Source organism: Eriocheir sinensis, unplaced genomic scaffold (assembly GCF_024679095.1).
Source record: "Eriocheir sinensis breed Jianghai 21 unplaced genomic scaffold, ASM2467909v1 Scaffold694, whole genome shotgun sequence".
Classification (NCBI taxonomy): domain Eukaryota; kingdom Metazoa; phylum Arthropoda; class Malacostraca; order Decapoda; family Varunidae; genus Eriocheir; species Eriocheir sinensis.
Genome location: NW_026112047.1, coordinates 170,677 through 182,369, shown reverse-complemented (window position 1 = coordinate 182,369; position 11,693 = coordinate 170,677). Strand labels below are relative to the sequence as shown.

At 44.0% G+C, this 11,693-nt stretch overlaps 1 protein-coding gene across 2 annotated transcripts in view; it reads right to left on the bottom strand.

Annotated features, from left to right (window-relative positions):
- The window catches only part of LOC126993873 (transmembrane protein 229B-like), a 48,389-nt gene that overhangs the window by 10,689 nt on the left and 26,007 nt on the right, over nt 1–11,693 (bottom strand). For both annotated transcript variants that reach the window (XR_007748413.1, XM_050853009.1), the window contains exon 2: nt 131–277. Coding sequence is in view for 1 of the 2 variants with exons in the window: in XM_050853009.1 (XP_050708966.1) it covers nt 131–277 (147 nt within the window). In the remaining variant the exon portion in view is untranslated. The remainder of the gene's footprint in view (nt 1–130; nt 278–11,693) is intronic.

Below are 11,693 nucleotides of genomic sequence, written 5' to 3'. Positions count from 1 at the left end.
ACTTGCCTTCAGATATGACTTGAAAACAATCTTATACACCCTGTTTTTCATTCCTCAGGTAATATCTTTGCCTCTAAAACAAAGATTGAAATATAACATCGGTTTCCTCTGAGCAGTACTAATACTATACCTGTCGAGAACTCCCACAGGTAGATCCAGGCGACGTAGCAGAGTCCTCGCAGGGGCAGCGGCAGAGAGGTGTAACAGCGACGGTACAGCAGCTCCACCACCAGGCTGCCTACGCCATAGATGAACAGCGACCAGACGCTTGTACTACCTGAAAAACAAGGAGAAAAGACTAAGGTCGGTATTACAAGACACTCGCCTCGCACATCAACTATTTCTAAAGGTCAAAGAGGGGATCAATCGGGGTCTAATGAGTGGTACAGAAGAAGGGTCACACTACCACCAGGGCCATAAAACTACTACTGGAAATGCCCACAACTCCTACGAAAGCCTTGTCAAATATGTGTTCTTGGGCGGCGAAATGTCTTATAATTCGACCCTAAGTACTCGCTCATACTCATTTTAACTCGTACTGAAACTCACGCCCTAAGACAAACATATACCATACGTTATTACTCTCTCAATGAACGCGGATACTTAATACTTCATCTTGCATTTTCTTGTAGTTATTTCTTATCACTTCTATTGTCCTGTTATCCCTTCTATACTCATATCAACACATACTGAAATACTCGTCTTAAGTTAAATATATAGCACACGTTATTACTCTCACAATGAACGAATATACTGACTCATATTTTTCTCTCATACTTTTATTCTTATCAAAACCACACGAATAGTCACACATACACGTCGGGTACTCTTCAATATTTCCTCTTTATGCTTACACTCTCATACCTATTCCTGCACCACACACACACACACACACACACACACACACACACACAGACACACACACACACGTCACGCGGTGAATCGTACACTGATTCACACTTCGGGCACGCCATCTCACACTCAACACGCACACTAATGACTCACAATGAACCCTCGACGCTTAAAACATAACTGACACGCACCACACGCACGTAGTTGTCCTACATTAATTTACACTAAACACTTTAAGCCTTGGTTCAATACTTCGTCTTTGTCATCGTCGCTTTAGTACGGAGGGAGGGAATACGGGTGTGGGGGAAGAGATTGACATACGGGAGGGAGAGAGTGCTATGGGGAGGGAGGGAGGGATTTGGGGAGAGAGAGAGAGAGAGCGATGTAGGGAAGGAGAGAGCGATGTGGGGAGGGAAGGGGCGACGTGAGGAAGAGAGAGAGCGATGTGGGGAGAGAGGGGGCGATGTTAGGAAGGGAGAGAGCGATGTGGGGAAAGAGAGAGCGATATGGGGGAGGGAGAGCGATGTAGGGAAGGAGAGAGCGATGCAGGGAAGGAGAGAGCGATGTAGGAAGGAAGGTTAAGAGGTAAGATCAGAAGCAAGATAGCAGGGGGAAGAAGGTGAGATGGAATATGTGGGGGAAAAGCTGGAAGCGCGGGGAAAGGAGGAGCTGTAGGATCGGAGGTGACGAGGTAACATTATAAGCAAGAGAGGAGGGTGAAGCGAGGTGTGTTGGGGCTTGTGCGAGGTGTGTTGGGGGTTGTGTGAGGTGTGTTGGGGCTTGTACGAGGTGTGTTGGGGCTTGTGTGGGAGGGAGGGAGGTGAAGGGGACTGCAGTAACCATCATAACACCTGTGGTAATTTTTCTCGCCACATTTTTTTAGAAACCAATAAAACGTGTGTAGCGCATGTGAATTAATGCTTGCTTGAATATGGAAGGCACACACACACACACACACACACACACACACACACACACACACACACACACACACACACACACACACACACACATGCACACACACGGTATATAAGTAAATATGTACACAGTTAAACTATTCACTAGTACTTTAATTATATTTTTCAAGGTAAATAATCGATTTTCTTTACTCAGTAATAGTATTAGTAGTAAAAGAGGTAGTACCTCAATAGTAGTAATTGTACTAATAGAGTAGTAGTAGTAGTAGTAGTAGTAGTAGTAGTAGTAGTAGTAGTAGTAGTAGTAGTAGTAGTAGTAGTAGTAGTACCTCAACTAGTAGTAATTGTAGTAAAAGAGTAGTAGTAGTAGTAGTAGTAGTAGTAGTAGTAGTAGTAGTAGTAGTAGTAGTAGTAGTAGAAGTAGTAGTAGGAGTAGGAGGAGGAGAAAGAGTAAACATGGAAACATGGAAATGCAGGCAACAGAAAGTCTATTGGCTCATTACGAGGTCGCCCGCTTTGGTGATTGAATCTGCTCGACAGGCACTTGGGGCTTGAGGAGCAGATGGAAGCACCTCGATATTGAGGAGCAGATGGAAGCACCTCGATATTGAGGAGCAGATGGAAGCACCTCGATATTGAGGAGCAGATGGAAGCACCTCGATATTGAGGAGCAGATGGAAGCACCTCGATATTGAGGAGCAGATGGAAGCACCTCGATATTGAGGAGCAGATGGAAGCACCTCGATATTGAGGAGTAGATGGAAGCACCTCGATATTGAGGAGCAGATGGAAGCACCTCGATATTGAGGAGCAGATGGAAGCACCTCGATATTGAGGAGCAGATGGAAGCACCTCGATATTGAGGAGCAGATGGAAGCGCAGCCGCAACAGCAGCAGCAGCAGCAGCGTCACTCGTCCTCCAAATGTTTGTATTTACTCACACAACAACATCACAGTGCGCTCCGCAAACTTTCCAACAACTTTTTGGAGCCAACGCAACAATTTCTGCATTTACAGAAAATGTTTACATTTAGTTCAACAGCAGTAAGTCTCGGGAAATCGCTTGACACATTTAACATCAATGAAGTTTTCCAGCAATGTTTCCACCAGAATGTTACTAGTATTCTGATGCCTTCAAGAAGCACCGTGTTACAGGCGGTGTGTTACCTAGGCAGTGATGCGCTATAGTCCACGGACACCGCAAACCACGTGTACAATCGTGGAACACAAGTGATGACACACCGTCCACTGAGTTCCGTTCAGCGGCCTCGACTTTAAAATATACACACCGCATGGAAGGAGGCTAATGTTCAGATATGTTACTACATTACACACTCTCCATAATTTATTAGATATGAATTTGTCAGTTGTTCACACTGATAACAAGTTCTTAATTCGCGGACGAAAATGTCTCTTTATATTTCGTTCAAATTTAGTCACTGACAGCTAAAGTTGTTTACAACGCTATTATGCATTTGAATAAATGTTGCATCCATTCCTGCAACGTCCTTGCTAAGAAAATACTAAGAAAACATTGATAACGTGCACAAATATTCTGATAAGGTCTAAAATATATAATGATACCACCACTTAGCTCTCGCTTGACGATGTTGTGCAATGACGTCATCGACCATGCCAGCCGGCGCATTATGAATTGAATGGAATTACAAAGCTATTATTTTGCATTTAAGAATACTAAAAGATTCGTTTGCATTTATGAAACTAGGCTATTACTTTGCATTTACGAATACTTGGCTATTATTATGCATTTAAGAAAAGTAGGCTATTATTTTGCAGTGACTTATTTTTTTCTTATGAGAAATTAATCTCTCTCTCTCTCTCTCTCTCTCTCTCTCTCTCTCTCTCTCTCTCTCTCTCTCTCTCTCTCTCTCTCTCTCTCTCTCTCTCTCTCTCTCTCCAGAATGCACACAGACGACCAAAGCCAAGCAAGTATTTAACTAAAGGAATGCAGAAAATCTTATTACAGATCGTGCACTAGTGGAAACAAGAGCATTCATAACAGATTTTTTTAAAGAAACATAATCGTCGTGCAGTTGATGGTCTCAGTTTCGAAAAAAATATCCTTAAATAATATATCTCTCACACCCACACACACTCTTTGGTCCTTGCACCCACCCACACACCCACACACACTCTTTGGTCCTTGCCCACACCCACACACCCACACACACTCTTTGGTCCTTGCACACCCCCACACACCCACCCACACTCTTTGGTCCTTGCACCCACCCACACACCCACACACACTCTTTGGTCCTTGCACCCACCCACACACCCACACACACACTTTGGTCCTTGCACCCCACACCCACCCACACTCTTTGGTCCTTGCACCCACCCACACACCCACACACACTCTTTGGTCCTTGCACCCACCCACACACCCACACACACTCTTTGGTCCTTGCACACACCCACACACCCACACACACTCTTTGGTCCTTGCACCCACCCACACACCCACACACACATACGTTACATATAACTCGAATAGCACTGCTGGATAGTTGCCGTCTTTCAGAAACGGCGTCCGAAACATTTTGGAAACTGTGTCAACACTTGTGTCCCACGACTGTACATTACTCAACGGCTCCATGGACAGTGTGAGCACCCAGATGTATCACCCCCGGAACATATATATTCTACATTATTAGTTGTGTGTCATCAGGACGAGTAGTGACCAAACTAACCATTACTTGTGTCATGATGAGCTCCTTTATGTCTCCCTCGCAGCCAGCCATTCCCCCCAGCTCCCGTGCTATACTTTTATGCAGCCTTTTATCATAGTTTTCATGTCTTTAGTGGCAGATTGAACAGAAATTTAAGAAACTATATGAAGAAGGAAAATGACAACGCACGGATGTATGGCGTTGCACTCTCGCCAGCGCCAGCAGCCAGAGGCCAGTGCGTCCACGGCCAGGCGAGCGCCGCTTTGAAGAAGACTGCGGCATGCTCTTATATATTACCCCTTTTTTCATATTCCAATTCAAATAGAAATAAAAAGTGGAGCACCCCACCTCCCCCCCCACTGGTGGATGGCCCGAGCCACCTCCCTTACGCTGCCCGTCCACTGAGGGGCTGTGTCGAGGCGGAGCGAGTCTCGCTGCCGCTTTTCGCCTTCGAGCAAGAAATCTTTTGGGACCAAAGTTTCCTTTACGTTTTCCTCTTAAACTTTAGAGCAATGGGACTTCATTAATTTTATTCAGGCATATCATGAAACACGTAGACAAATTGACCTCTCTTTCGGCCACCTCTTTTGATTCTTTTTGTAGGAGCAGCGAGTAGCGGGCTTTTTTTATTATTGTTTCCTTTTTTTGTGCCCTTGAGCTGTCTTTGTTGTAAAAAATATAAAAAATATCGCTTTCTTCTATCACAGCCATAGTTGGATAGGAGCGTGTCATGCTTGTGAACTGTCCAAAGACACCACACCCAGGTAATGGGGAAGGGGGAAAGGCTTATTATCAAAGTTAATGTGAACAGAAGCAGCGAGTGATCAGGTCCCCGCCGTCACACCAGCTTCAAGGAGGATTGTATGGCCTGGCGGGAGCTCGCGGTAATCTCAGAAGCCTCACAGACTTGAGCCTCGCCAACTATGCCGTGGGACAACTTGGGAAGTCTTGGAATGGATAACTTGGATGTAGCAAACTCGGCATGCAGGGAAGGTTGTGCATAATAGTCGAGAAAGCACATGCAATCAGCCTTCCATTTAACATACGTAATGGATTCTATCTGCTTCTGTATTTGAAGAACGACTGAGGGTGATAAAGTGTGTTAGCGTGGAACGACACACACACACACACACACACACACACACACACACACACAGGCGACACGTATGCTGGGTAGATGCAAATTTATGAATAGTATTTGCATTAATGTTGTGGCGGCGAAATTTATTGAGTTCGTTACATCATATAAGTAACATATTATTATCATTATTATTATTATCATCATTATTAAGTGTAGTAGTAGTAGTAGTAGTAGTAGTAGTAGTAGTAGTACATATATTTTTACATTTCTCTATTTCTACCATAATTTATCCCTCATCGCTTTTTATAAACTAACGTAACTAATTTCCCGCTCTCAAAAACAGACAAAAATCGGCTTCAAACTCGATAGAAACATAAAAACTTGAGTCAAGAGCCTGGGAAATCCCTAAATTGGAGAACGTTGCTTACTTATCTTCAATATTTCACGCGCCTGCATATTCATAGAGGTGATGCAAGTGTTTGGGGAAGGGGAGGAGGACTAGGGGAGAAAGGGGAGCGGAGAGGAGAGGGTGGAGAGGGGAGAGTAGAAGGTAGGGGGAAGGGTAGGGTTGGACAGGAAAGTGAAGGTAAGGTAAGGATTATGAAAATGCCTGGAGGAAGAAGGGAAGAGGAGGAGCGAAGGGGAAGGGAGAGAAGGAGAGAGAGGATAAAAGAGAGGTGGGTAAGGTTATGTAAGGGAAGGAAATGAGAGGTTAGCGGGAGAGAGTGGAAGGGAAGGGTAGAAAAGGAAAGGGAAAGGAACGATGAGAGAAAGTTAGCGGTAAGGAAGGAAAGTGAGGAAAAGGAAAAAGGAGGGAAAGGGAAGAAAAAGGAAAGGGAGAGAACGAGAGGAGGAGCCAATGGTAAAGAGTGAAAGGAAAATGAAGAAAATGAAAGGGAAAAGATAGGAAAAGGATACGAGAAGGGAATGGAAGGAAAGAAGGGGAGGGAAAAGAGGAGAAAGAAAGGAAAAACAAAGCATAGGAAAGTTGAGAGGCTTATGGAAATTCAAAGAAGGAGAGAAAAGGAAGAAGGTTAAAGAAGACGAGAAGGAAAATGATAGTTAGAAGGGAAGCGAAGGGGAGGAGAGGGAACGTGAGTAGGAGGAAGAGGAGGGAAAGGGGAAGGTATGGGAAGGGAAAAATTATGTAAGCGAGAAAGAGAGTGACAGGCACGTTCACCTTGCACCTGCCACGGGTACCTGAGGCATTCATTAAGGGACGAACACCTGTGAATACGTGTGTGTGAGTGTGTGCGTGTGTGTGTGGAGGGAATGGAGGTGATAGTGATGACGATTATGGTGATGGCGACGTTCCTAATCCTACTACTACTACTACTACTACTACTACTACTACTACTACTACCACTACTACTACTACCACTACTACTACTACTACTACTTTACCAATTCTCTCAGCAATCAGATTAACAGTAACAATAAAGTAAATTAAATAGACGTTGCAACTCCCTCATCACCACTACCACCACCACCACCACCACCACCTCCACCACCACCACCACTTTCCTCTTTCCCCTCCATCTCTTTCAGCACCGTCAGCACACAAATCATTTCTACTTTCCGCAAGGCAATCTCCAAAATGCTGGGAAGGGAACACGCTGCTCTACTCTCCATTTTTCATCCCCCAGACGTCAGGGACCTCGTTGGCTGGACTCCGCGTAAAGATCTTGAAGTTCATTGGCCACACGAGCCGCACTCAGTTGCCCCGCGGCCATCCGTCTCCCTCCCCGTCACACACACTTAGTCTTCTTTACGGCGCCGAGGCTTTACCGGAGCGCCCGCAGCTGGTGCCGGCGGGGAGTTGTCTCGAGATCTTTCCATTCATCACTTGCGGTCTTTGTCTTGCTCCGGCGCAGGAGGAGCCAAAGGTGAAACTAGTGTATATATAAAAGTCCTCGCCACTTTTTTTTTTACAACACAGGATACAGCTCAAGGGCACAACAAAAGGAAACAATAATAATAAAAAAGCCCGCTACTCGCTGCTCCTAAAAAAAAGAATAAAAAGAGGTGGCCGAAAGAGAGGTCAATTGCTACCTCAGAACAAATAAAGGTAGATAGAGAATGACGAAAAGACGAAGATTATTACATTTCAACATTTAAGCGGTTTTCGAAGTCGTATCTTTGTTTAAACTGACTCTCCTTGTATAAACATTTCTCTTCGGGCATGAATGTATATAATATGAATAAAAGTAGATTGAGGATGACGAGGAAAGACGAAGATTATAACATTTCAACATTTAAGCGGTTTTCGAAGTCGTATCTTTGTTTAAACTGACTCTCCTTGTACAAACATTTCTCTTCGGGCATGAATGTATAAAATATGAATAAAAGTAGGTACAAGATGACGAGGAAAGACGAAGATTATAACATTTCAACATTTAAGCGGTTTTCGAAGTCGTATCTTTGTTTAAGCTGACTCTCCTTGTATAAACATTAATCTTCGGGCATGAATGTATAAAATATGAATAATTAACGAATAAGAAGAGCGTGTTGAACAAAGTTACATTATTTTGCATTAAGTCTCAAGTTTGCTGCTTTTTGGATAGAATTTACATATTTTTTGCATTTTTATCCCTCAAGGGCAAAATAAAACCATAAAAAAGTGCCTGCGCAACCTTGCATCGTGAAAAGAATTAAAAAGACCCCGGAAAACAGTTTATATGTATAGTTTCTCTTCAATAAATGATCTGCTTGCTGGGGAGGGTTTGGGGAGGTATTTTTTTACGACTAGGAGACAACTTCATGGTAAAAAAAAGGAAACAAAGAATTCCACTCGGCGCTGATCCTGCATTGTGTATAGCAAGAGAATTACAGATAAGTGGATCAGAGTCTTTTGGAGAGGGGTCTCAATACTCCTCTCCTCAAAGTGTTTCAGTCGTAAGCAAGAGGAGATACCAACACAAAAAGGCTGCTCCTGAGTTAAACGGTAAATAGGATTGCATAATAAAGACACTGGTTAACTCTGGCACAAGGTACGTTTGTCTGTGGGAGTGGCAAGTAGCAGGCTTATTTTTTTTTGCACTCTTTTTGCGGCCCTTGAGCTGCCTCCCTTGATGTAAAAAAAAATATTGAAGATGTTGATTAGCTCTTGCATAAAGGTTTTGGATAGTATTGGGATGAGGTGGTGGGAGAGACTCGTGTGCAGCGGGTTCAGGCAAGGCTAAACGCATCACAGCACCTCTCCACCCGATATTGACCTCTCCTCTGGCCTCTCGTTCTGTTTTCTTTTGTTGGAGTAGCAGCTATAGCGGCCATTTTTGTTCCTGTTGTTGTTGTTGTTGTTGTTGTTGTCTTTTTCCTTGAGTTGCATCCCTTTTATTGTTGCTGTAAAAAAATTATCATGATTTCAGTACCACACGTATAAAAAAAACCGAATTCATAACTTTATGCTTGCGTGGTATTTGCTGAAGAACTGTCAATAATCAAGATAAATATTGAACGTCTTTACTACAGTGTTCAGTAAACAAACCCCCAGATTATAAAACGAATTCACTTACCACATGCGAGTTAATCATAATAGGTTTTTATCAGAGGGTTCCCGGGTTGAATGAGCGTTTGATTGAATTAACAGCTCCTGAAAAGACTGAGTGCGTGTGGCTGTCGCGAGAGAGGGGAAATAATTAGCTTCCCGGATTTGACTTCACGCGCGTGGCGGTGACTCAGCGGAGGGAGAAAGCAATGCAGGAGAGGGAGGGAAATTGTGGTGTATGGGAGACTAATGAGACGACGGAGGGTGTTGGTATACTCTCCTTCTGCCTGCTATAATTTTTTAGGGCATTTTCTTGGTTCCGGTTCAGCCCTTGCTCTGTCGTCCTTAGGCTTGGTACTCTCCTTCTCCCTGCTATCATTTTTCTGGGCATTTTCTTTGTTCCGGTTCTGCCCTTGCTCTGTCGTCTTTAGCCTTGATACTCTCCTTCTGCCTGCTATAATTTTTTAGGGCATTTTCTTTGTTCCGGTTCTGCCCTTGCTCTGTCGTCCTTAGGCTTGGTACTCTCCTTCTCCCTGCTATCATTTTTCTGGGCATTTTCTTTGTTCCGGTTCAGCCCTTGCTCTGTCGTCTTAAGCCTTGATACTCTCCTTCTGCCTGCTATAATTTTTTAGGGCATTTTCTTGGTTCCGGTTCAGCCCTTGCTCTGTCGTCCTTAGCCTTGATACTCTCCTGCCTGCTATTATTTTTGGGGCATTTTCTTGGTTCCGGTTCAGCCCTTGCTCTGTCGTCTTAAGCCTTGATACTCTCCTTCTGCCTGCTATAATTTTGGGGAGCATTTTCTTTGTCCTTGATACTCTCCTGCCTGCTATAATTTTTAGGGCATTTTCTTCGTTCCGGTTCAATCCTCACACTATCGCATTTACCCTAAAGAAGAGAATGGAAAGCAAGGCGCGCGGTGACAAAAATATATCACTCTTGGCGAATCATCTCCCTTTGATGCCTACTAACAGTGTAGCTCCATCTAGCGATTATAATCAAGAGGTAAATGTAATGTTCTGATACAGACCCTATTTAGAAGTGCAAAGTCAGTGATCGTCTCCTATTACACACATGCTAAAGGGGCGATTGCAGTAGTTTAAAGTAGTTTAGTTTTCTTACTTCGTCTCCGTCAGTGTTGTTATGAGGGAAGGCGTGCGGCGTTAACGATCATATGACAACGTTATATATATGAAAACTCAGCTCACTCGCCTCCCATTACCTGTATGATTGAAGTGTTCACAGTATTCATATTTTTCTTATTCACTGATTAAGTAATGATTTTGCTCTGATATTCTTCACGTGAACCTAAGTAATGAATTAAAGGGTACTTGTATCGTTAAGTCTAAGAGCCCATGAAAGAATTACCTGAACTTGACAAACAGATTACATATTAAATAATACTCAGAAGCTCGCGCTATTCATTACATACAGATGATTCAACTTCATACAATGGACGCTAATTCTTCTTGTCCATCCTGTTCCCCTGACAATAAAGTTCTGAGTGTGTGCTTTATATAGTTACCCAAGTCGTTTGTTACATTAAGTATGGAGGGGACAATGCAGGGTGACGGAGGGGAGGGGAGACAGGTGGGGGTGAAGTGAATAATGTGAACAGGACGCGTGAATAATGTGAACAGGACGCATGAAGTTACCTGAGTACTGTAACATTACCTGGGCGGGATGGAATGTTACGTGTTGGATCATATCATGGTTAATATAGTATTTAGAAATGCTATTCAAGGTAACACTCCACCAGCCTGTAGCGGTAGTGTCACCTTAAACACATGTACATTAGATAATTTGTAGTGGGAATAGAAAAAAAGGTTAGGAAGAAGAGGCAGTAGTTTGGAAAGTTTCGTTTAGTCGGCGCAACATCTGTGGTCATATGCCGGAGACAGTATGGGGAAGGCATTATAGGAGAAGGAACAGATCCCAGGAGACGGGACACAACCCCCGATTAATACCTGGTACCCATTCACTGCTGGGTGGACAGGGGTGTAGGGTATCGGAAAAGCCGTCCAAATTTTTCCACTCCGCCCGGGAATCGAGCCCGGGCTCTCTCGGTTATGAGTCGAGTGTGCCAACCACTGCACCAAGAACCCCCCCGAGAAGAGGCAGGTGAGGGGGAAGTTAATGAGGTGAACAGGATCCAGTGCAACACGAAGGGTGGCGGGGCAGGTAGGCGGGCGGGCGGGCGGGGCTGATGTGGACCTGGTGACCAAGGACAAGCAGTAATTTTCCAATGATTGTCATTGATTACCGTGTGCACTTTGCTTCATCACGACCATCCCTAGCGACAGCACACAACACCAGGGCATACACGAGGAGCTACATCAGAAAACACAGACTGCTTTACCGTAACAGACACACATATCTTATAGATCTATCACTACATAAAACGATTAATGAAAACACACCATCTGCATTATAAATATCTAACGTTAGCTTTGATCACACGCAAAATACTGATGTTGGGACACACTAGACTCTGGTGGTCCGGTTCACAAGTAGCTATTCTGACAGCTTAAAGTTACAGAGTTATGAAATTTATGTGAATCCTTCCTCGAATTCGAATACAAAATGCCTGAGAATCTATACAAGCATTACAGGAACCCACATATCAAAAGGACACAAGGGACTACACAAGGCAGCTCCTGAAGAACGGG